The 27276-nt window shown below is 41.7% G+C and overlaps 1 protein-coding gene across 2 annotated transcripts; it reads left to right on the top strand.

Moving 5' to 3' along the window:
• Positions 1-2088: 2088 nt before the first annotated feature.
• Positions 2089-25051, top strand: LOC142103779 (fatty acid desaturase 2-like). 2 transcript variants are annotated; one of them, XM_075187979.1, is made up of 13 exons: positions 2089-2206; positions 2415-2685; positions 6457-6567; positions 9365-9562; positions 9752-9853; positions 10368-10493; positions 11178-11238; positions 12798-12874; positions 16063-16160; positions 17902-17998; positions 19176-19255; positions 20871-20996; positions 21945-25051. In XM_075187979.1, exons 2-13 carry the CDS (start codon positions 2473-2475, stop codon positions 21994-21996), a joined length of 1341 nt encoding a protein of 446 aa, XP_075044080.1. In that variant the 5' UTR covers positions 2089-2206; positions 2415-2472; the 3' UTR covers positions 21997-25051. The 2 variants fall into 2 exon arrangements, with proteins under 2 accessions (XP_075044080.1, XP_075044081.1); XM_075187980.1 differs by lacking the exon at positions 2089-2206 and adding an exon at positions 2245-2303.
• The last annotated feature ends 2225 nt before the right edge of the window (positions 25052-27276 follow it).

Raw genomic sequence — 27276 nt, 5'->3', positions numbered from 1 at the left:
ACTTTTATGGCAAATTCCCCTTTCTGAGTTTACTTAATATTGTGTTGCTTTATTTGCAATGTACCAAGTTCCTTTATCTATTCAGTCAATTGCATGTATCAAAGAATAACAAAACAGCAAAAAAAAAAAAAAAAATCACTTTCTTGTTGGATGCATTTTTCATGCTCTGATGATAATGCATTAAAAATGCAAGTGCGAGATCCATGATGTCAGCTCCCAAGTCCACAGTATGAAATAAAGCTACTTTATAGTACTAGATTATAGTACAGCTCTCGTGACTTCAGTATACACTACAGACAGTGGCGGATCCAGGGTTTAAAACACAATCAGAGCAGCCGGGCAGCACACTGTCCCTGCCTGTCACGGCTGGACGGACCTGCACATACTGTGCAGCCGTCGGCAGCCTAAGATGTTAGAAAGGGGCGGGGCCTAAATCGCCCCCCCCCTAAATCGCCCCGGGTACAGCATTTTTCTAGATCCGCCCCTGACTACAGGGGCAAACGCTGGATTTGTAGAGGGGGGTTTCCACACCACGTCGCCAGTGGGCGTGACCAGCATGCATGGGGGTGTGGCTATAATATTGGACAGTGCTTGGCTGCTCTCCAACTCTTCCTATCCCTATAATATACATACATGGGCAATGCTGCGTGCACTACTGTTAGGGCAGATGGCAGAGGAGGGTGACAACGTGAGAGAGGGCAGAGGAGGGTGACAGCGTGAGAGAGGGCAGAGGAGGGTGACAGCGTGAGAGAGGGCAGAGGGGGGGACAGAGAGCAGAGGAGGGGGACAGAGAGCAGAGGAGGGGGACAGATGGCAGAGGAGGGGGTCAGATGGCAGAGGAGGGGGACAGAGAGCAGAGGAGGGGGACAGATGGCAGAGGAGGGGGACAGAGGGCAGAGGAGGGGGACAGAGGGCAGAGGAGGGGGATAGATGGCAGAGGAGGGGGACAGAGGAGGAGGGCAGATGGCAGAGGAGGAGGTCAGATGGCAGAGGAGGGCAGATGGCAGAGGAGTGTGACAGCGTGAGAGAGGGCAGAGGAGGGTGACAGCGTGAGAGAGGGCAGAGGAGGGTGACAGCGTGAGAGAGGGTAGAGGAGGGTGACAGAGGGCAGAGGAGGGGGACAGCGTGACAGAGGGCAGAGAAGGGGACAGAGGGCAGAGGGGGCAACGTGAGAGAGGGCAGTGTGCCTGGATGCAGAGGGGGCAGTGTGCCTGGATGCAGAGGGGGCAGAGTGTCTGGATGCAGAGGGGGCAGAGTTGTCTGGATGCAAAGGGGCATTTTTGCATACAACTAAATAAGTATTTCTGTCGTGATCTAAATACTTATTACAATTTTTTGACCCAACTACTTCTAAAACAGGACTGCTCAGTAATTATTTTGGAGGGGTGCCTTGAAAAAATTTGGAGACTCTAAGGGTGCCGCGAACTGCAAAAGTTTGGGAACCACTGGTACACAGTGTGGCTACAGAGCACTTAGTATATGTACAACTTCTACGACAAGCAATTGACATTCTCTAGACTGTGCAGATTGTAATCTATTGTGTTTTTGCTGGGTTACAAGTGTAGTCACATTACAAAAGCACTTCATGTCTGACTGATAGGTATCACTGGTAACCATATCTGGAGTCACATAATGTCACATACTGAGCCTCTATCGCCCCCTATATTCTCTCCCACCACCATCACTACCAGTAAATGATCTAATCACATTCACACCAACCCATGTTCTCCTGCATGATGTCTCATCATCCCACTTTACCCCATTTCTGCAGGATTAATATACAGTATTATGACCCCACCTCTTATTACTTTGCAACCCTCCTTCTACCTATTATCCCCCCTCTCTCCCACCCAAATGTCATGAGCCTCTCTGCACTCACTCTGCTTCTCTCCCTTTACTGCTGACATCACTCCCCCCCCCCCCTCTCACAGGGTGTTGGGGTGTTATCTTGCCCCCCTCCCAGCTCAGGATAATTCCCTCACGTCCTCCAGCTTCGAAAGATCCACCAGGGCCAATGACGAGGAGCCTTCCCCCGGTCACCGTGCATGGATTGGTCCTCTGCCTCTGCTGATTACCCTGGAAACCCTAAACAGGGGAGAGGAGGGGAGAGGAGGATGCTCAGGGAGGGGGGTGAGGAGGGGAGGTCCATGTAGCCGGCTGCATGTGAAGGTGCCGTGGCTGAGAGGGAGCAGGCAGCAGCCTCAGTGTAGGTTGTGTCATCAGCAGCAGCAGCAGGTGGAGGGCAGGGGTGGGGGAGAGAGAAGACAAGGGACACAAAGGGGAGGGGGGCAAGAGTGGCAGAGGTGGGTAACACAGAGGGGTACAAGCACTGGGGGGGGGGGGGGGGGGTTGGAGATAGAATTGGGGGTATGACATGTCAAAGAAGGATCTGCTAATATTTTATTTTCCAACAGGGTGAAGAGGAGGTGGAGAGGGAAGGCTGGCACTGAGTGCCCCTGGAGAGCATCTGCCATGGGCATGGGGGCACAGAACGGAGAGGGGTGCAGCAGCAATGGCTGCGTCAAGTCGGAACCTCGTTATAATTGGGAAGAAGTCCAGAAACACAACACGAAGACTGACAAGTGGCTGGTGATAGACCGCAAAGTCTACAACATCAGTGGCTGGGTGAAGAGACACCCGGGGGGCATGAGAGTCATCGGGCACTACGCTGGCGAGGATGCCTCGGTGAGTGCTGCCTGCAGCAATGCATGTGTGCAATACATTGTGGGGATACCTCTTACCCACACGTCTGACTCTAGCTAAAATCTGCACACAAAATACAGTGACCTGGGCTCTCACAATGATCTATCTACTATCTATCTATCCATCCATCCATATTTATTTATTTTATCTCTTACCTGTCAATATTACACAATTCCTGAAATATCTTTGTATATACAATACACTAAAATGCAATGATTATACAACTACTTATGTGCAGCATGTGTTCAGTACATTGTGAGGATACCTCTTACCCACACATCTAACTCTAGCTAAAATCTGCACACAAAATACAGTGACCTGGGCTCTCACAATGATCTGTCTATTTATCCATCATTTTATATTTATTTTATCTCTTACCTGTCAATATTACACAATTTATATCTTTGTATATACAATACAGTAAAATGCAATCATTATACAACTACTTATGTGCAGCATGTGTTCAAAACAGAAATACTCTGTGGCCAGCTAATGCAGAGATTAGTAGAGTTTTGAAACAATTATTCATTTCATAATTTATTAAATATTAGAGCATTTGTTGTTACAATGCAGAGTGACATTATGACTATAATACATTAATCTTTATAAAATTTGCTTAATGATAAATTCACACCCTGGAGTAGTACAGATGCCTACCCACTATCAATAGACATATATCTTGTTATGAATTTGTCTAAAATAATAATATTTGCAATTACTTGTATAATAAATCACTTGCTACATCCAGGCCATGCATGTGACAATACATTTGCAAGGCAAACTTCTGAGTACAGAGCTTAATATAGTGTATAGCATTTGTCTCTGACTATGTGTGTGTCATCGTGTGTAGGAGTAATATTTGCAGTGAACATTAATTAAAAAATTTAACTCTAAATAATTGGTGGAAAGAAATTGTGATGAAAATATACTTTTTTATGCAAAGAATAAAAGCACGGTTGTCTGTTAAACATATAAAAGGCTTCTTTTGCGGAATCATGTATTTTCCACGGCACAACCCCTAGTTTCTTTAATAACACAAATGATATATTAACACAGATATGAGTAACAATTTGTTACCAAAGCCCCTGGTACAACATTTGTAGTTCTTTTTATGGTTTTTGTGATTCATAGGTTATTTTTACCACAATTTTGTGAACACTAGACATTACTTTGCCCATGAAACATTACTGTATGATGTATTTTGCCAAATAAAATTCACTTTATTTTTGGCACAAAAATTACATGTCAAGGATTATAGCGTTCTGAAGACTGACCAATTCTGTGTAATTAGTAATGACTACCGGTTATTATGGTTGGTTGCTGTAAAACACTGGCATTGCTGACGTGCTTATTCATAAAAATCTTTGTCAGTGGGGAATTTCACTGCACACAGATGTCATTTATCAGGTATTTCTGTCTGTGGGTTCAGTCTATGTTAAAATAGAAATCTACTCATTCAATTTGTGTTATCAAACTAGGCAGTGTAGATGTGTACTTACAAAATAAGTATGTATGTGTAGCCTGTGTGTACATATCAGTTGGCAATTTATTTTTTGTGTTTTGGTATAGTTAAAAAAAGGCCACAGTGTGCACATTACTTATGTGTATACTATGCATTTTTATAGTGTTTTAATAATATATATTAATATAATAATATCACACTAATTATACACCCACCCACTGCAAACATGGCACCCACCTATAAGCAAGAAAAGTGTATGTATTTCAATCCCTATATATGTACTAAGTGGATGAAGTGGGGGTGTATACAGTGGTATGCCATACCACCACTTCTAATACTGTCTTCATTGTGAAACTCTCAGATTCCGTTCACTTACATTGTCCGTACGGCCACTTCTAAATTTCTACTTCGACCACTGCATGTACTACATTGTGGGCTATATGAATGTATTAATATGCCAGTGTGCATTTATATCTGTATATTCATAACTATATGAAACTGTGTTGCTTCCCATCATATATAACAGTGTGTGTGGTGTCTTGTATGTGTGTACATTAAGGTAATGTGCCATAAGGGTTCTCCGCAAAACCTCTTGTCTGAGAGAGACAGCTGGGGTTAGCCTGTCTGTAGGAGTGGTCTGACAGAGGCAGTGCTATGTACTATGCCTCCCTCATTAAGGACAAGGGCTGCAGAGAACTGCAAGAATGAGGTTACTTTAGTTCACTGTAGTGCAGGCAGCCATTGGTCAATATCTGGCAGGGAGACTTATGACGAGGAGGATTGGACTTGATAACATTGCATTACTGAATACACAATAATATTGTAAAAATATTATAAAATATAAAAAAAAATATTATATAAAAAAATATTATAAATAAATAGCATACTAAAATGCAACCGTCATTCATATTGTAATTGAATAAACTACTTCCCAAAACTCTAATTTAATATCTAAATAGAAACAAATCTAAAATCTCTTCCCCCAATAAAAGACCTATCCGCTCAGTCACCATCGTTAAATCAAAGGGGCATATTCAATTCTTTTTTTTCCACGCCGCAGAAAAACTATTACGGTAATATAACGGTAATAGTTAGCTGGATTTCAGCGAGAAAATTACCGTATTAACGTTTTTTCCACGCACGATTACCGTAATAACGGTAATCGTGCGTGGACCGTGGGATTTTCGGCGTTTCCGCCGAAAATTGAATATGCCCCAAAGAGTGGATTCAAAAGTAGCCAGCATGGGAAAACACTTTTGATTGGCTGATGGCAAGCAGTACGTATTATAGTCATCATCATCATTTATTTATATAGCGCCACTAATTCCGCAGCGCTGTACAGGGAACTCATTCACATCAGTCCCTGCCCCTTTGGAGCTTACAGTCTAAAATCCCTAACATTAACACACACACACACAGACACACACAGACTAGGGTCAATTTTAATAGCAGCCAATTAACCTACTAGTATGTTTTGGGATTGTGGGTGGAAACCGGAGCACCTGGAGGAAACCCACTCAAACACGGGGAAAACATAGAAACTGCCCATCTTGGGGTAAATGTATCAAGCTGAGAGTTTTTCGGCGGGTTTGAAAACCCAATCAGATTCTTGCTATCATTTATTAAATACATTCTACAAAATGACAGCTAGAATCTGATTGGTTGCTATAAGCAACATCTCCACTTTTCAAACCCGCTGGAAAACTCTCAGCTTGATACATTTACCCCCTTGTGTCTGTTGTTCACAAGTGTCTGGGTGGATCGTTTTTGGGTTATTATTTCCCCCTAATTAGATCAAGAAAGAAGAAATTTTTATTTTCCATTGAGACTATCATAGATCAAGAAATAAATAAAAGAGATTTTATTTTATTTTTTTTAAATTAAGTGTGGTCTTTATGTTATAGTGGAAAAAAGTCCCGGCTGTGCAAACTTCTGCACCTCTGAAAATGCAGGCAATTTGCTGTCAAAACTAAGTACCGGAAATGGCGTAATCTAGCTACGTTTGTGCTAACGGAGGCGCCCAATGGATCAAAAACTGTATATGCTTTGGAGCGGCCATTTTGCCCTTTGCAAATCACCTCCACTATGGTTTTAGCTGTATATAATTAGTTGTACAAATTACCTGCCCTTATGTATGCAAATGTCTAAGAACACATGAGAAATTGTGATATTTTTCCCATTTTCCCCATTTTCCTGTCATGAATTGTTAAGTCAAGTAATGAGTAGCAGTGGCCATCAGACCTACCCACACATATGTTTAATGGCTGTCCTAATCTTTATTTCTCACATAGGAAGCTTTCCATGCTTTTCATCCAGATCTTACATTTGTGAGAAAATTTCTCAAGCCTCTGTTTATTGGTGAACTGGCCGAGAATGAGCCCAGCCAGGATCGGGACAAAAATGTAAGTCTATAACCCAATTGCCATTGTTTATATACCACAATATGCATGGAGACAAGATTGAGAGATCTAAAACTGCAAGAGAGGAAAATAAATATTTATTTTTATGACACATCACTTTTGACTAGTCACGTGATACAGAAAAAGGCCTATGTATGGGGGGATGTATAATGTGTGGTTTATTATGCAATTTTAAAACCACCATCAATTGGATGGGGTTTGCAAACACAAAGTGCTTTAATTATTAATCTGTGGTTCACATAAAATCACATCTGATGGGTGGCGGTTTTAAAAACTTACAACCATTTTTGGATTAGATCAAACGGTTGGTTTGTAAACCGAGCATCATGCATAAAACGCTCGCTCCCTATTTGACCTTTTCATTGCATCCAGTTTTGGCTATAATGTATCATTTAGCTATGTATCACCTTTTAGGAGGTTTATCCATACTTGCCCGGAATGTCCGGGAGAGTTCCGTAATGTTCAGGAGACTCCCGAAATCCAGATAGGTCTCCCGGACTCCCTGGAGAGCAGGGCTTTCTCCCGCATCTGCCTACTTACTGGCGAAATGGGCAGGATTTCGAGCCTCCATGATGTGATTCTCGGTGAATCATGTAATTTTGCATGCTGCCCCCTCCGTCATCACATTCCCACTCCCCCCCCAGGATCTTTTGGAGGGTAACGTTCAAAAGTTGACAAGTATGTTTTTATTTTGCGTCCCATAGGCCTAGTGCATGTTATATTGCAGTGTATGTTATATTTAAAGCTGTACATATGATGTATTTTTATTTTAGCAATGAACTGTAAATCAGGCACTTTTCTATAGGCCTCATACCCAAACCTCTGTGATTTGACAAATCTTAGCAATGACATCCCGGGGGTAAATGTATCAAGCTGAGAGTTTTCTGGCGGGTTTGAAAAGTGGAGATGTTGCCTATAGCAACCAATCAGATTCGAGCTGTCATTTTGTAGAATGTTCTAAATAAATGATAGCTAGAATCTGATAGGTTTTTCAAACCCGCCGGAAAAATCTCAGCTTGATACATTTACCCCCAGGTCTTAAAACAAATTGTGATTTTCTGCGTGGTCTTGCAAACCACCACTTGATGCCTTGCACTATTTGTATATATCACAGGACACACAAAATCTGCATTGCAGTTGGAGATCTACCAATATTAACAAACGTGGCTTGATGTGCAGATTTGTTTTTGAAAACTGAACAAAAAGACACATTTTAAGATGAATTTAGGAAACAAAACACACACGGACACAGTCCCCCACATCAGTGCGGGCAGAGGTCATCTCTGTTCCATTTTGTCAACAGAGCTGTGTTTTAAGTGATAACCAAATATTACATATGGCGCTGCTTGCGCGCACAAATTAGGACAGGACGCCACGCAGGTGATGATACGACTTTGAGCATGCATGTGAGTCAGAGCTAGCACAGGTACATAAGCCAGTATGTGCATATATCAGGGAGCAGCAAGAAGAACGAGGGTAAACATGACTCAAGTGAGTTAGCACAAGGCTTGTATTACAAATAAGTACATTTTCACTGTTCTTTTATGTATTTCATTTCTGTTTGAAATAATTTATTAGGCGTTAAAGCATAACTTCCTACTGTCCCGATTTTGTCGTACCTCGAAATGGGCAGAGGTTGTGCGAAAGTAGGTAGAGTTTTAACCAGAGTGGGGGTTTTGGGGAAGACCTTGACGGATTGGATGTGCTACGCACAGTACTAGAAGTTCCCCTTTTGGTGCTGGGCACAGCCCTGGATGGCATTACTAACACCCAAGGGTAAAACTAGACACACCCTTTTGGCGATTTAGGGCACACCCCCTTCGGCAGCGTTATATACACACAGTATTACTTGCACATTCTCTCTGAAAAAATAGGTATGCATGAGTTGTGCATGTCCCTGTGTAATATAATCTTGTTTCTCCATTATTGATGCATGGTTATTGTTCCAGGGCTAATAGCATTCTGGTTTCCTGTATTATTAATAACATTGTGAAGCGGCTTCAGTCGCTGACCTCTGCTGTAACACAATACTGTACTGCAAATGAAGGATCATTTTATAGCTTGTTCTTTGTCAGCAGGGACAGATATCTACATAGGCATTGTTATACAGAGCAGTACTTTGATATCACCTACACTATTGTATTGCTCCTTTTCTAGTGTATGTTAATAACCTTATGTACAACCAGGAAGTGTACAGGCCACTGTTATGTTATGTTATGTCATACCTGGCCAGGGGAAGAATAGATAGCTTTGTAATCCGACAATAATAGACTTTGGTGTGTCAATCCTGGTCTAAAAATACTCATTATCATTGTGATTTGAAATATGTATATTTCAAGTTCAATATCCGTTGTCCGGTAAGAAAGTGGTGAAATATAAGAAGAATTTAAGGGGTTTTATTTACATCCATGTTGTATATATAGTGTGTGAGATAGTATCTTATAAATGGATAAAGCTGCAAACTAAGGGTCTGATGCAAAGTGGGATATTGCATAGCGTATCTTGTGTAAAACCGCACTGTGCATGCCCAGGAAGACATATGGACTTATGCAGTCTTGTGCGAATCTCTCACTTACGCCTGCCTGAGCCTGGAGGCGTGTGGGGAGAAGGAGGAGGCCATAGTGGCGGTCTAACATTGGCAGAGTACAATTGTTACTTGTATGTTATAAAAAGATATGTAGAGGTCATCAAGGACTTATGTATTCATATAGAGGAAATGATAAAGTTGTAGAATGGTTAATCTTAATGGTCTACACCCTCTCATCCTTACCTGGCACAGGCTGAGCAGGTGGAAGACTTTCGAAAGCTACGTAAGACAGCGGAAGAAATGGAACTCTTCAACGCCAGTGTGGTATTTTTCGGTCTCTACCTATCCCACATCCTCTTCCTGGAGCTTCTGGCTTGGGCTACCCTCTCCTACCTTGGTAACGGCTGGATACCCACCATCATCACCATTCTGCTCCTCTCAACCTCTCAGGTTATTTAACTCATCTCTAAACTCCTAAGTAACCCATTTATAACGGACTGGCTCCTTCAATCAGGAGACAAGCTGGAATTATGAACTTGACAAACTATTCTGTATTATATTGTAAGATATTTAGTGTTCTAATGCAAAGTTCAGTACGTTGGACCTATGTATTAATGCCAAAAATCTGTTTCATTTCAGGCCCAGGCTGGTTGGTTGCAGCATGATTTTGGACACCTGTCTGTCTTTAAAAAGTCAAAATGGAACCACATTGGCCATAAGTTCGTCATCGGTCACTTGAAGGTGCTGTCATATTGGGGATAATATTTGGTGGGGAGATGAATAAGTGAAACATTATTGTATTTTGGAAGTCAAAGTGCACTTGTCCTATTCTGGTTCTTATAATATATATAATATACTTAGGGGTGTATTTACTAAACCACGGATTTGAAAAGTGGAGGTGTTGCCCATAGTAACCAATCAGATTCTAGTTATCATTTATTTAGTACATTCTACAAAATGACAGCTAGAATCTGATTGGTTGCTATAGGCAACATCTCCACTTTTTCAAACCTGCAGTTTAGTAAATATACCCATTAGTTTTTGCTTGAGAAGTTTTGATGTTGCTCAAATTTGTAACTGCCCCCTCACCCCTGTATATGCTGCCTAATGCTGTAATATGGCTAATTTTAAGATCTCAGTGTAGTTTCGTACATGTTTAACAAATATCCTTTCTATGTGGGGAGTTATGGGGGTGATTACCATGCGCTGAGACTTGATCTTGCTTCCCAGCTGATCTGGGTCCATCTGCCTGCAGGGAGCATCAGCCAACTGGTGGAACCATCGTCATTTTCAGCACCACGCCAAGCCTAACATATTCTGCAAGGACCCCGATGTGAATATGGTACACATCTTTGTGCTGGGGGACACACAGCCTGTGGAGGTATGTGGTGCAGTTTATAACCATACAAACTATGACATTTATTTTAGGGGGAGTTAAAAGTAATCTTCTGCTAGGAAATGGTTTTCGTAAAATTACCAAGTGCCCAGATTGTGTCACTGGGAAGGAGATGATGCTGGTATGTGATTGGATGTAAGCTGCAGCTAACCAATCATGTGCTGCCTTCCTTACCTTACATCCAATCACATGCTGGCTTCCTCTTCCTAGTATGTCTCTCTCCTTTCAAATGGCTCTCATGACTTCCCTGATGGGTATGGCTGTTAAATGTAGCAGTTGTTTTAGTGACGGTGGGGGGTTGTTAGTGCATTAAGAGCCTGATATTAAATTAGACACACTCTTCATACACGCCTAGCATGTAGCTTGTTATCTGGGCATGTGCAGTTTAAAATTTGCGGATTTTCCGCTATCCAAATCAGCCCTAAATGAAGAAGAACAAAAATTGCAGATATATTGCCCTACATTGGATGCAGCTTTGGTTGTGAGCCATAATTTTAATAGTTGACATGCGCCATGTGCGTCTGAACCCCACCTAAATTTAGATAACTATTTGTAGCAGTTGTTCGTTTCAGGCATTTCTGTTAATTAAGAAAATATATATGTTATAGTATTGATTACATATAACCTCGCAGTACTGTTAGTGTAACAATATTCTCCTCCTCTTCATAGTACGGCAAGAAGAAGTTAAAGTACCTGCCCTATAATCACCAACATCAGTATTTTTTTCTGAGTGAGTAATGAGATTAAAATGAGACTCAGCAGTGAGTACTGAAGAGTGTGAATGAAAGTCCACGAGGATCTGAAAGGAAGGACAAATCTGTCTATCTCCCGCTCTTCTTATCGGTTTCAGTCTTCCTTTCTATCTTTTCTTGCTAAACAGAAAGAGAAAGATCCTCTGTTTTTCCTACGACTTTATCTTTTGGAAACTGGGAAAAAAGGAAAGATTTTAACTTGGAATGCCTGTTTTTTTTCTCCTGAAACCCAGACGTATTGCTCCTAGATTATCTGAATAGTTACCATTACTGTTTATGAAAGGTAAAATATAAAATACTAGACTACACTTGTCCAATGAATAAATGGGGTGGGGGTATCTTATTAGAATTGGGTGCAAATAAAAAATGGGTGAAATAAGGGTATAGATAAAATATTAAGGTAAATTTATGATACTGCGGTTTAGTATGCAGTTTGCAAACCGCCACACATCGGATGCAGTTTTCAGATCCAAACCGCAGAATAATAAATGGTAGCTGAAGTCTCATACACCATGTGATGTGTGGCGGTCTAGATTTGGGGGCGTGGTTTATTTGTGCTGAGTGGGCTGCATTCAGGAATGTAAATGCAGTTTCAGACCTTGCCATTTTCGTTCATCGCGCTTTGATGAGCAGTTTGGCCTTTAGTAAACGGCGCGATTTACAAACCACACATCAAAGCGCATGAAAGTCCATTTCTACTAAAGCATCAGTCAGTGCGTGAGAAAGGTCTGATTCATGATGGGCAGACCTATGATGTGAAAAAAAGGAGCTAAACCAATTTAGCAGGAGTTGTAGGCACTAGGAAAACACTAGACAAACAAGTTATTGACTAAAACATCTCACAACTTTGCAGGGTAGTGAACAATACAATGGGCAAATAGGAAAACATGGTATGGATAGTGTACGAATTGAAAGTAAATAAATTACAGAACGAAAATTATCCTCTAAGGGGGGTATTCAATTGTTCCTCCGGGCGCCGCCGGAACGAGCGCGTTAAAACTATTACCGTTTATACGGTAATATTGCGCGTAATTACCGTTCATACGGTAAATTACTCGCTCAATTTCAGCTCGCTGCTCAGGAAGCTGCGAGCTGAAATTGAGCGAGTAATTACCGTATAAGCGGTAATAGTTTTAACGCGCTCGTTCCGGCGGCGCCCGGAGGAACAATTGAATACCCCCCTAAATGTCTTCTAAATCCTGCATGGGTGCAAGTGTTTTCGCTACCCCTTAGAGGGTCAGTAGGAGGACCAGTGCTAAGGTTGTAAATGTTAAACGTAGAAACACAATGATGCCTATAATAATAATAATCATAATAATATAATAAGGAAAATAACAATAGTGTTATACAAACACATAAGTGTAATAATATTGTGAATTGTGAAGGGAAATATGGACAATAATTGAACTATTATAATAATAAAAGGGAAAACATATAAATAAAGTGAAAATGAAATGTTAATAGTAGTGAAAATGATTTTGGGTTTGATATCCAGCATTCATTACCTTAACGTTAATGTGAATTATGTCTCTTGCAGTCGGACCCCCACTTCTGATCCCCATATACTTCACTGTCCAGATTATGAAGACAATGATAACTCGCAAAGACTGGGTGGTACGTAACATCTAAATAATATCATTCCACCATACCACATTACACCGGGGAATAAAACATGTCTGATTCCCGTTTTCGTTTTATTTATACACACCAAGTGATAAGTTGATTTACAAATCCTTAGTTTTCCTGTTGCGTTATGTTTAAAATACAATATTTGAAATAATTAAATTTTTACAAAGAAATACATTAAAATGTGCAGTTATTTCTAATTAGAAATTCCCTACCAATTTACGGTTATTGTATTGAGACTGTTATTTTCCCTCCCTGCTATTTAAATGCGTTTGTGCCGGACTAAATTGGGATCAAGTTGGATTGGGTTGGTCCAAATATCTGGCCAGTGAAAATAGTGCGTGATTGATTTATCTACCAACCAATATTAATGGGGTTTAGCAATGTGGAATCACCAAACAACCAGATCTTTGCCATCCTGGATTTCCTGTGCATGACCGAATTGACCAGACTTCATTAACAAACGCAAAAGAAGACTGCATCAGCACGTGTGTCCGGTCATAGACCAAAAAGTTATTTATCAGTAAGCAGATTAAGCAATATTAGGTTGGGTTTAGACTTGATTGCTGTATTCCTTTTCTGATGATGGGGTTTCTTGAGTTATCGCAATGGGGAGTAATCCTTAGCTCTGGTTCAGATGAATGCTCGGTCAGAAAATGGTCATGTGATGTAATCAAGCCCATACTTGCCAACTCTCCCAGAATGTCCGGGAGTCTCCTGAATTCCGGGTAGGTCTCCCGGGCTCCCGGGAGATTATGGCACCCTTCCGCATCTGCCCACTTCCTAGGAAAGTAGGCAGAATAAGATCCAAAATGCCTCGATTCCCAGGGCATCGCAGCATTTGGCCACGACCCCCGCTGTAAAATGACGTGTTTGCGTCATTCCGTCACAGGGGTAGGGCCAAAATTGTGTTATTTGCATAGCCCTGCCCCACATAACAGCCATCTCCCCCAGGCAGCTCCCGGATGCTAACTTCAGAAAGTCGGCAAGTATGAGCAAGTCACTCTTACCATGCAGTCATCAGGGTCATTGATCACGTCATGTCTGTCATCCCCACACAAACAGCAGTATAAACCAGGGAAGAGTCTGATACTACGGAAAATCGTACATGTGTGATTCTCATGTGCTTTGCAGTAAACAGCAGAGGCATGTATGCAGCGGAATGAATGATTTTTCATGCAGATCATATAAACCTGAACCAGATATTATTGGATAATTTTCAGTCATTATTATTACTAAGCTTTATTTTTATAGCATCACCATCCCTTAGATTGTAAGCTTGCGAGCAGAGACCTCTTACCTCTTTGTCTGTATTACCCAGTATTGTACATTATTGTGTTTGTCCCCACTTGTAATCCCCTACGGAATTTGCTGGCGCTATATAAATAAATAAATGATGATGATCCGCAGCATTATAGAGAGAATATATAGTCATTCACCTCCGTCCCTGCCCCAGTACAGCTTACACACTATTTTCCCTTCCCTATGGATACACACACTAGGGTTCATGTTGTTGGTGGCCAGTTGACATACCAGTATGTTTTCACTGAGGAAAGCCACGCTGACACAGACGTGGCCCTAGTGCCAGAGCCGGATTTAGACCTCATAGGGCCCTAGGCAGGATACTGATTTTGGGCCCCCTCCCTGAAACAATCCATAGCACTATATTTTTGCAGCCTACCATATACCCCTATAGTTAAGTAGATATGAAAGCATGTGCCGCCGCGCCGCCAAAGGAGGTGAGGGCGTGGCTTGCCTCTTTGGGGGCGTACCTAACATGTGAAAAGAGCAAGGCCACCCTGCTGCAGAAAAAGGCACCCCTAAATAATTACCAAGCAGTCCCGTTTTTTTAAGTAGTTGGGTCAAAACAACATAATAAATATTGAAGTCAGGGCAGAAATACTTACTTAAGTTGTTTGCAAAAATAATACGCATAAATCCAAGTATGTGCTCTTGTCACTTTTGTCCCTCTATCATCACACTGTGCCCCTTCATTGTCACTTTTGCCCCTTCACAATATCACATGTGCCCTTTCCCCCTCACCTCTGTGCCCTTCACCATCACCACTTCTGTGCCAATCACCATCACCACCTCTGTGCCCTTCACCATCACCACCTCTGTGCCCATCACCACCTCTGTGCCTCTTCACCATCACCACCTCTGTGCCCATCACCACTTCTGTGCCAACCACCATCACCACTTCTGTGCCAATCACCATCACCACTTCTGTGCCAATCACCATCACCACTTCTGTGCCAATCACCATCACCACTTCTGTGCCAATCACCATCTCTGTGCCCTTCACCATCACCACTTCTGTGCCAATCACCATCACCACTTCTGTGCCCTTCACTACCTCTGTGCCCCTTCACCATCACCACTTCTGTGCCCCTTCACCATCACCACTTCTGTGTTTTACTTACCTTTCTATTGCGCGCTGCTCCTCCTCCGGCAGTCCAGATGTAAAGAAAAAAAAAAAAAGAAAGAAAGAGTCACGTGATCGCTCGTCGGGTCCCGGCAGCCTCTCCTCCTCTCTCTATCACTGAGACACTGAGAGGAGAAGAGGCTGCCGGGACCCGATTCGCGGCAATACCCCCCCCCCTCCCCCGACTCGCGGCACCCCCCCCCCCCCCCCGCACGAGTCGCGGGGGGGGGGGGGGGGGGGGGGTGCCGCGAGTCGGGGGAGGGGCCGGATTTTTTTTTTTTTTCTTTCATTTTTTAAAAAATTACTCCTGTCCCCCCCAGCTGTGCCCCCCGAGAGCCGCTAATCCCTAGGCAGGTGCCTAGGTTGCCTAGCGGTAAATCCGGCCCTGCCTAGTGCTGTGAGGCTGTAAACACTGTGCCACATGGTGCCCAGCGATACGCCAGGACATTTTCAGTGGCAATAATACTGGGAAGGCCAGCGGTGTTAGGTTTACAGGTGGTTGAAGATCTCTTTGCACTGAATCGAAAACATAAGTAGCGCAAATATATCTGCACACTGTTCCTTTAATGTAAATGCCATTATTAAATATGAAATGTTTCTTTTACTGACAACACCGATTCATTCCGTAGCTCTCAACATATATTCTGTGTGTGTATGTATCGATCTATCATTTTCATCATTCATTGATTTTATATTACACATGTTTTATTCATTTACGCATAATGTTCTATTATTATTCTCTGTTTTGCAGGATCTAGCTTGGTCGATGTCTTATTACCTTCGTTTTTTCATCACCTTTGTACCTTTCTTTGGCTTCTTTGGATCCATAGCGGTACTTACTGTAGTCAGGTAGGCAGCTTCCGACACCTTGTACAGCTGTCAATACACAGTGCGCTACAGCAAAAATGATACACAGTACATAGCGATCACAGAATGATGCATCAATATAGTAGCACAGTATGACATATGTAGTGCATACTTGCCAACTCTCCCAGAATGTCCGGGAGACTCCCGCATTTTTGGTGAGTGTCCCGGACTCACAGGAGAGTATGGCAATCTCCCGAATCTGCCCACTTCCTAGTGAAGTGGGCAGAATTTGGTCCAAAATGCCGTGATTCTCCGGGAATCGCGGCATTTGCCCCCCCCCCCCAGTGTAAAATGACGCGTCATTATGTCACCAGGGGTGGGTCTAAAATGACGATATTTTGGCGCCCCGCCCCCCTCACGCCCTCCTCCCCCGGCAGGCTCCCGGAAGCCAACTTTAGAAAGTTGGTAAGTATGATGTAGTGTTGGTAAAAAAAACATATAATTATTGAGGCACAAAAGTGTATACTTAGAATTCACAGTATGGTAAACAGGTTATATTTATAGCGCCGTGTGATATGCTGCACAATACAACAAAAGTGTAAAGATTTACCATGGGCATTATACCAAAAAATTAATATAATGTACAATAGACTGAACTGTTTTTCATCTATAATCCAATATCCAGCACATACAGTACATTCCCATGTCCAACTAGTTAACACTGTAGACCAGTGATGGCTAACCTGTGACACTCCAGGTGTATTGAAACTACAAGCCCCAGCATGCTTTGCCAGTAGATAACTAGCTGATAGCTGGCAAAGCATGCTCGGGCTTGTAGTTTCCCAACACCTGGAGTGTCACAGGTTAGCCATCACTGCTGTAGACTCACATGCTATGTAATTATAATCCTCCCATATAGCTTCATAAAGCCACAATATGACCTCACTATTGCACCTTTAATGCTGCCGCATTCTCCCATAAAAACACCAATCACTCGTTACTGCTCCAAGACCAGGGCGCTGCCTCCACAGATTGGCTGAGAAGAGTTACCTTGTAACCAATGACAGTGCCCCTCTGTAGCAGGGGCACAGGGCACTGTCTCTTTGTTCCCCCAGTTAGGGAGCCCACGAAGAGTTTGAGTGTGTGTCATAGTGTGGGATCACGTGAATTCACAGGTGTTTAAGTAGATACAACAGGAAAATGGTTACATGCATGATGCAATGTTGTTGCACAATTTGGTAATTTTTGGTCAAAGTGTCCAACCTAATTGCAATGTATGGCCACCTAGCAATCTACTTAAATACCTGCCAATTCACATAATACAGGTAAGCATAGGGGTTCCTGCTTAACACCTAAACAATCGGATCAGTGTGATTTAACAATCCAAGTGTGTGACCAAATTTGCTCTTGGACGAACCCCAAAATCTATGGAGCAGCTCACAATCAATCAGCAGCTGGCCTGGTCTCTATGGCAACTAAGGCGATCCTTGCAGATAAGGCGCTCCTTGACAACAAAGGCGCTCCTTGCAGCTAAGGCTCTCCTTCACAACTAAGGCGCTCCTTGACAACTAAGGCGCTTCTTGACAACTAAGGCTCTCCTTGACAACTAAGGCGCTGCTTGACAACTATGGCGCTTCTTGCCAACTAAGGCGCTCCTTGACAGCTAAGGCATTCCTTGACAACTAATGTGCTCCTCGACAATACATTATCATGGACTTATTCCTCCCATATAACTGTTCCCATTTCCTATCCCCTTATGAACATTCTCTCCTGTCCTCTACAGGTTTATTGAGTCACATTGGTTTGTCTGGGTCACACAGATGAATCACATCCCAATGGAAATTGACCATGAGAAGTACAGGGACTGGCTGGATAGTCAGGTAAGGCACAACCTCCTTTCAACCGACTAATTTGATGACCTCGGGAAATCTGTAATCCATTGTAATGTTAATAAATAGGCAATATATATAATATATAAATGTCAGCAATCTCCCAGCCTAACTAATTCACTATGGCACTTATTAAATCAGTGCACCAAATAAACAAACTAGGGTTTTGTGGAGAGATTGAATTACGGCCATTTATAATAGCACATGTGTAATGTTAATAGTGTAATAATGCACTGTTCATTATATAGAGTATATGTTATACTTCACTGCCCAATGTCAATTATATGAATATTTAAAGTCACTGAGTACTATGACCAAAAGCAGAAGGCTGCAGTACTTTTATACATTACAAACATCCAAGCTGACTTCAAGTAACTGTAATAATTTACAGTAGATTGTGTTTTATTCCTTATATTGCAATTATAATAAAAGTTTTTCTTGTGGGCACATAAGTGATGACATCACAACACATCTATTATAAGCAATCATATTACAACTCACAGATAGTATTTACAGGTGTTTACACACATAGTAATATCATATTAATATATCAATATTAAAGTCAGTTGTGTATTTTATTGTTTCATTTAGCAAGCTGGCATAATAAACGTTATCTGAGTAATGCCATCAAGACCTTAGTATTCAGTGCTATGAACAATGCTACAACTAATGTATTATGAAGAAATATCCTTTGCTGTAAATGTAAATAAAATGTTGTATCCTCCCTAAGTTCCATTAATCATAGGCAAACCGAGGGAGGGGGGTTCCTAGTGCCTGGAAACCCCCCTACAATACTGAGGCACTGTATAATTGAGGTGGCTGGACCCTGCCCCCGCTTCATACAGCTCTGCTTGACAGTAGTCCACACAGCATTGCCCATGTATATTATGGGGATAGGAAGAGTTGGAGAGCAGCCAAGCACTGTCTAAACTTATAGCCACGCCCCCATGCATGCTGGTCACGCCCACTGGCGGCGTGGTGTGGAAACCCCCCTCTACAAATCCTGCATTTGCCCCTGTTAATGGTATATAAAATAATTTGGATTGAAGTCTTATCATTTAAATCTGTGTAAATATCACCCATGATTAAAAGGGGCCACTTGTGCTTACCTACAGGAATCTAACTTGTAAAAAAAAGTCCTTGAACAGATAAAAATTTGTCTCTACAGTTGGCAGCGACCTGCAACATTGAGCAATCCTTCTTTAATGACTGGTTCAGCGGGCACCTCAACTTTCAGATCGAGCATCAGTGAGTGATCCTCAAGTATTGTATGTTTATTATCGCTCCCTAAAGCCAGGGATTGTCTAGAAATAAATACAATAGCTTATTTATGCTTTTCCAATGTCTGTTGAGATGTGGTGCAGGAGCAGAATATGTAGAGAATATATATAAAAAGTATAGCTTAATGGCAACAATGTCAATATTTGTTGTAACTACCTACTTTAAGTGGAAATATTTGCTTTTTATAATGTGCAGTACAACACACTAGTACAAATGGTATGTTATTTGAGGAAGGTCACCCGCTCCTGAGTACAGTGCAGAAATGTGAATTTAATTAGCAATACACATATATTTTGCTGTCTGAGATGGGCACACCCCCTTTGCAAGCCCAGAAATGGGCAATCTATGGGACATATTCAATTCTTGGTGTTATAGCCAAAATTAACGTCGTAATAGTGCGCGCAAATACCGGTATTACGGTACTTTTCTCGCTGGATTATCCGGCTTACTATTACCGTAATACCAGTAATAGTTTTTCCGTGGTGGAAACCGATGAAAATTGAATATGCCCCTATGAGCGCTAGTTGTAGAGGTGTCAAGTCCTGTCTAAGCAATGCTTGTCTGTATCACTTTGTCTCACCCTCTTAATATAGCACATATCACAAAGTTCTATTGCTTACTGTAGATATTTATTTGCCTCTCAATTTATTATTAAACAACTGAAAATAAGGAGACAAAGGGTCAGTGTCTTAAAGCAGCAATTCCATGAAAACAATAAGGTGTGCTTTTTATAACATAAATAAGTGTGGCAAGCAACCATTTTCCCTTGTTTTTTTTTTCTCTCTTTATGAGGCCATTAATGATTCTGGGCTACCATGGCAACCACAGTGACATGGCACATGATGCAGAGACTCTTTTGAACGCCCCTCTGAGCTCTGCCTGCACTGTGACATCCTCCTTCTTCCCCCTCTGACATGCTGATAGCTGTTAGCCTGTGCCTGTACGGCAAACGCTCTGTGTCTGGCAGCCATTTTTGTTTGCCAAACCGAAAGCTTTTGTAAACTACATAATGATTTGTAGCAGGCTACCAAGGAAAAATGAGATATATGCTTAAATGATACTTAACTTGCTATTTAAAAAAGAAAAAACTGTTCTATGTAGAAATGCTGCTTTAATTTCTATAATATTACACCTAAAATACCTAGCAAGCACTAATTATAAGCACCAAATGCACACACAGCATTCTGTTGAAATTACCAAACAACACACCAGACCAATCAAAAATAACCCAACTTGTGTACATTCTGGTAAATGTTTGCACCTGCGTACACATGAATAGAACACCTCTGGTCACCATTTTGTTTTCCCAGTTTTTCACTGTGCTAGTTCGTACCTTCTCAAGCCTACATATCCCTCCAATCCACCCATCGTCTAGCTGAAATGATGCATATCCACAAAGCTACCATTTTGTGTGCAGAAATGCAGTTATAACTTACAAATGCAGAGCACAGGAGCAGTAACCTCACAAACGTCTGGCTTTGTGCTGCACGTCACTTGTTCATCGTAAATGTCTTTAAAATGTATTGTCAGAATAAGACGACGTGTACACATCCTGTATGGTCTCTCTCCTTCCATCTTGCAGTCTGTTTCCCACTATGCCTCGGCACAACTACTACAAGATCGCTCCACTTGTGCGTTCTTTGTGCAAGAAGTACAACGTGACCTACGAAGAGAAAACGTTGTACAATGGATTCCGGGACGTTGTTGGGTCAGAATCATTTTTGTTTTTTTTTATTTTACCCTGTCTCTATTTAGCTCTTACCTTATTCAATATCAGTCTAGCAAGCTGTTTACAGCTGTTATACCAATTATACTATATTTTATTCATTAATTTAGAACTTGGGAGAAATAGGTTTCAGCTCTAGGATGCCAGTTAAAGTCTGCCTCCGGTCTGCTGTACACCCTGTGGAGGCAGCCATTTTCATGAGAATACGGTTGTGGTGAGATAATAACCTGCATTCTCACGCATATTGGTTTAGTCCACAAAATGGCCGCCTCCACTCTGTGGCACACTCTAGGTCAGTGATGGACAACAGCTTGCGGCCCTCCGAGCCTTCACCTGCGGCCACCAGCTCCTTCCTTGTAGCTTGTAGCACTGTAGCACTAAAATGTCTGCTAATATGATATTACAGATTGCTTTCTCATTCTTTGACTAAATGTACTGTTTTAACGTATTTCTGAGATTAAAGGTAAGGTGGGCCCATTTGAAGGTTAGAGGGCCGCACCGAGCGGACCCTGAAGTGTATTCACACTTGCCTACTCTCCCGGAAAAGTAGGCAAAGCTCCCGCATTTGCCGAAATTCACGGCATTAAATGGAGAGGGGGGGCTTAATTGCGTCATTAAGCTCCGCCCCCGCCATTCAATGCCGTGGATTTGCTGGCTTTTTATAGTGGGGGCGGGCTATGGTGACGCGACAATGTCACCACACCCTCCTCCATGTCACGTGACTTCTCCCCTGGATCCTGGATCTTAACAAGTTGGCATGTATGAGTGTATCAGGTTGCTGTCAATGACAGTGGAGTCGTCAAATAAGAGTTTTCATTGTCCAATTGAAGGTCAGATAGGGGGTAAACACTAATTCAAACTAATTTCCCTTACATTATGCCTTCGACCTGTCTCTGAGCCATTAATAACACCGTGTTTATCTCCGTCCAGATCTCTGAAGAAGTCGGGTGAGCTGTGGTTAGACGCCTACCTCCACAAGTGACCCAACGCTGGATGAACTCTGTCCAGGAAGATCACTGACTTTAACATAACACAGTTTACACCTATAGTTGTTATACATTTAGATTTGTAATAAACTGCCTCAAATTTAAGGTCAGGGAGCTTTCTGTGTGTTTTACTGCCAGGATGCCATAAATTGCATTGCTGTGCAATGCCTTGCAGATCTCCCTAAAACTGATACGGTTAATAGATGATTTTGTAGTACGTTTCAGCCTTAACCATAAAACAAACTCTAACATAATACCCCGAGATATACAATAAACAAGGGCATTATGGCAGCTTCAACAAGTTCCTGTTTATCAACGCTACAAAATGTGTTGACGCATTTGTTAATATATAATTATTGTTAAACTCTGTTTTACTTTTTCAGTCCCACCGTGCAGTGCATATAGGCTTTGCCGTATTTTAGTGTCACATCTCCAGAGTGAGGTTAAAACAGAATATGTGGGAGCAAAAAGAAAGAAGAAATAAGAAAATCATTAGAAGATTTGATGAATGTTTAATGAGAATGAGACAAAGAGTAACCTAATTGGGGGAGTAAATAATAAGAATTAAGCATCTTTTGCAAGAAAGTTGAATGAGAACTGTTTGGTCTTATAATAAAAAATGACTGACAGCAAGTGGATGGCAATCCAGATGACTGACAGTAAGTAGATGTCAATCAAGATAACTGACAGTAATTGGATGTCAATCAAGATGACTGACAGTAAGTGGATGTCAATCCAGATGACTGACAGTAAGTGGATGTCAATCCAGATGACTGACAGTAAGTGGATGTCAATCCACTTGATTGACAGTAAGTGGACGGCAATTCACATGACTGACAGTAAGTGGATGTCAATCCAGATGACTGACAGTAATTGGATGTCAATCAAGATGACTGACAGTAAGTGGATGTCAATCCAGATGACTGACAGTAAGTGGATGTCAATCAAGATGACTGACAGTAAGTGGATGTCAATCAAGATGACTGACAGTAAGTGGATGTCAATCAAGATGACTGACAGTAAGTGGATGTCAATCCACTTGATTGATAGTAAGTGGATGTCAATCCACATGACTGACAAGTAAGTTGATGTCAATCCACTTGATTGACAGTAAGTGGATGTCAATCCACATGACTGACAGTAAGTGGATGTCAATCCACATGATTGACAGTAGATACGTCATGAAAGTTGTGTGGCAAGTAATGTATCTAAGAGGCTGGAATAAGGATGTAATAATACAAGTAAAGCAAGAATCTTAACATCTATAGATGCACAAGATGAATTCGTAGACAAAATCTATATTACAAGACATGTCATTTTAAAAGAGATCTCAACAAGCATTTTGTTATACAACTCTGTGCTAGATTCACATGTAATGGTTTACGTGTGTATATTACCTATAAACATAAAAGGCTATTGTGTCTGGATGGGAGGATCACAGAAAGATTTCCTTCCATTTGTCTTTTACTGTGAGGTTAGTGTCTAACACATAAAAGCATTGGCAGATACTGGCATTACACACTCCTTTATGACCTTTTGTGCCTCTTCGTTAAGAAACTAATTAGGGCAACAATTCTCACTCTGGATTCTGCTGCTCTGTCAACAGAATAAACATGTACGTTTTCCCTGGAGGGTAAACCTGACAAAACAACATCCAGGTACATAGAATCTATATCTAGCGCCGATTTCCTAAACATTCCTATTGTGTGAGCACGAAAAGCGTCTTTGGTAATGGAGCGTATTCAGAATTCCATTATTTAAAGGATCCTGTCTAAATATCCCCAGGACCAGATCTGAAATAGTTTTAAGTAGACATTTGGTAAAATAAAATAATGCTTCTTGCCATTCTGTGCTCCTTTGTACATCAAAAACTCCCCTCTGTTCAACTGCTGATGTTTGATCTAAAATGAAATGATAGATGAGTTTATTCTTCTTATAGGACAACAATTATTGAAAGTTCTTATATTTTGTCATTGTTTTAAGAAACCACTGTTTAATAGCGACCCCGTTTATCTATGTGCTGCGAAGTATATACAGTTTGTCCTATAAGCAGCGTTAGTAGTGTAACACACTTTACCCTTCACCTCATGAGAGTATAAGAAGGTCAACTGTACACAGTGCCATAAAGTGTACAGTGTTTGTCCTAGGACCAGTAATGTGCCCTTGGCTAACGCCTTTCCTACAAAGGTATTTGCCTTTTTTCAATCTTTATTCTAGGCTATTGCGCTATTTTTGAAATAAGATACGGCTATGGACCCTTTTTTATACTTCCAAAAATCCATATTAAAAAGAAATATACACCATGGATGTACTACAATCGTGCTACATGTGTAGAAATAAGCGTATACTCCAAAACATTTGCTGTGGCCCTATAATGGATGGCAGTCCAACATCTGTGACATAAAATTCTCGATACTGCAGATATAATTATCCATATAAAATAAATAGATGTTGTTGAGACACTGATTTCCAAAGACCAGAGGCCCTTGCCAAAAATATTTATTGATTGATTAAAAGAAATTATTATATTTTATGTATTTAACGTAAGTGAAAAATTAAAGCAGACATCTGATTGAACATCCTGATTTTAGTGAACATTTGTACCTTTGACAGATTTTAGTAATTTGCCCGGAGAGTGCTGAATAAAACTTTGCAGAGAACAAAATCCTCCAAACTGAATATAGTCTCTGATCTTTTATTTATAGAGGCAATTATTTTAACACCTATGAATGGACGTAAGATACCAAGGTCTATGGTGATTTTGTTTTTGATTTTTTTTTTTTAATGTGTTTCTTCATTTCGACAAAAATTCTCATTTTCATTCTATATCCAGAAGGTTTTCTGAATCTTTCCAAACATCTAGTGAGAGCAATGAATGTACATTTTTTTTTTGTTCAGGAAACTAACATTTATAGTGTGCTGAAGACAAGGATGTCGTTATGTGTATGACTGCTCTCTAGTGAACTGATATATTTGCTAATTTACGAGTGCAAGTAGAAGCTGTAATATATGGGACTCGGTAGAAAAATAAATTTTAAGACAAAATCAAAATGGTCTCTGTGTCGTTTTATTTTCTCTGTCCTAATTTAAATCAAGGAGTGAAATGCATTGATACAAGAAGCATATCCGTGGTCTAGAAATGCACCAACCAACATGTATCTTGGAAGGCGGGTGGGTCAACCCAAAAACACAGTGGTCTGTTAATTGGCTGCTGCCAAAATTGACCCTAGTATGTGTCTGTCTGTGTGATAGAGAATTTAGATTGTAAGCTAAATTATGATAATAATAATAATAATAATAATAACAACACTGTTATAATAATAATGTTAGCAAAGCAAAAGCCTAATAATATAGAAAAATTGTAGAATAAATTGATTCTTCATTTATTTTGAAAAATAAAAAGAACAGGGACCTGCAATTAAAACTAATAGCTGAATGAATTGAAATATTTGTCTAAAATACCAACAGAATAGCTAATTTCTGTTATTAAAGGAAAACCCCCCCAAAAACAATGGGAATACTTTTCTTTGTATCATCCTCCATTGTTACCGGTGCTCCATCCCCCACAGTCTGGGTAACGCATTCTCTCTTGGGGATCTCTAAGGAGCCCAGCAAACCTCACCAGCCCACTCCCTTGTCACTTCTGTCTGTGGGAACACATGGAGCATCTGTTGTCATGGAAACAGGATGCAGAACAAGCCCAGGAGCCAGAGGAGGCTATATCTGGCACTAATGTGATTACTACATCAGCATGTGGGGCAGACTCTTGACTGTATTTATATCTGGAATGATGAAGATACATAGTGATGTAGCTCAATTATGCAACAGACCCTCATACTGATTCATATTGAGCAAACACCTGCAAATGTAATACATATTACATTGCCATAAACAAATGATGTCTGCTTTGTCTTTATGTGACTAAGGTTTTGCTAAACTGAATATATTTGGCTACCCAGCAGGCAGCCTGGCCAGGTCACGTCTGCTGACCTCAGCATAAAGGACAGTGCTACTGACTATTCATGCTGATAATCCAAGTGGTCTCACTAACCTCTCCCTTCTCAGCAACATGTGGTCTCACTAACCTCTCCCTTCTCAGCAACATGTGGTCTCACTAACCTCTCCCTTCTCAGCAACGAGTGGCCTCACTAACCTCTCCCTTCTCAGCAGTGAGTGGCCTCACTAACCTCTCTCTTCTCAGCAACATGTGGTCTCACTAACCTCTCCCTTCTCAGCAGCATGCACACTCACAAACCTCTCCCTTCTCAGCAGCATGCACACTCACTAACCTGTCCCTTCTCAGCAACATACACACTCCCTAACCTCTCCCTTTTCAGCAACGAGTGGCCTCACTAACCTCTCCCTTCTCAGCAGTGAGTGGCCTCACTAACCTCTCTCTTCTCAGCAACATGTGGTCTCACTAACCTCTCCCTTCTCAGCAGCATGCACACTCACTAACCTCTCCCTTCTCAGCAACGAGTGGACACACTACCCTCTCCCTTCTCAGCAACGAGTGGCCTCACTAACCTCTCCCTTCTCAGCAATGAGTGGCCTCACTAACCTCTCTCTTCTCAGCAACATGTGGTCTCACTAACCTCTCCCTTCTCAGCAGCATGCACACTCACTAACCTCTCCCTTCTCAGCAACATGTGGTCTCACTAACCTCTCCCTTCTCAGCAGCATGCACACTCACTAACCTCTCCCTTCTCAGCAACATGTGGTCTCACTAACCTCTCCCTTCTCCGCAGCATGCACACTCACTAACCTCTCCCTTCTCAGCAACGAGTGGACACACTACCCTCTCCCTTCTCAGCAACGAGTGGCCTCACTAACCTCTCCCTTCTCAGCAATGAGTGGCCTCACTAACCTCTCTCTTCTCAGCAACATGTGGTCTCACTAACCTCTCCCTTCTCAGCAGCATGCACACTCACTAACCTCTCCCTTCTCAGCAACATGTGGTCTCACTAACCTCTCCCTTCTCAGCAGCATGCACACTCACTAACCTCTCCCTTCTCAGCAGCATGCACACTCACTAACCTCTCCCTTCTCAGCAACATGTGGTCTCACTAACCTCTCCCTTCTCCGCAGCATGCACACTCACTAACCTCTCCCTTCTCAGCAACGAGTGGTCTCACTAACCTCTCCCTTCACAGCAATGAGTGGCCTCACTAACCTCTCCCTTCTCAGCAACGAGTGGCCTCACTAACCTCTCCCTTCTCAGCAGCATGCACACTCACTAACCTCTCCCTTCTCAGCAACGAGTGGACACACTAACC

The sequence above is a fragment of the Mixophyes fleayi genome, chromosome 10 (genome assembly GCF_038048845.1).
Source record: "Mixophyes fleayi isolate aMixFle1 chromosome 10, aMixFle1.hap1, whole genome shotgun sequence".
Taxonomy (NCBI): Eukaryota; Metazoa; Chordata; class Amphibia; order Anura; family Limnodynastidae; genus Mixophyes; species Mixophyes fleayi.
Note: the sequence above shows the minus strand (reverse complement) of the source record. Positions and strands in the feature narration are given on the sequence as shown.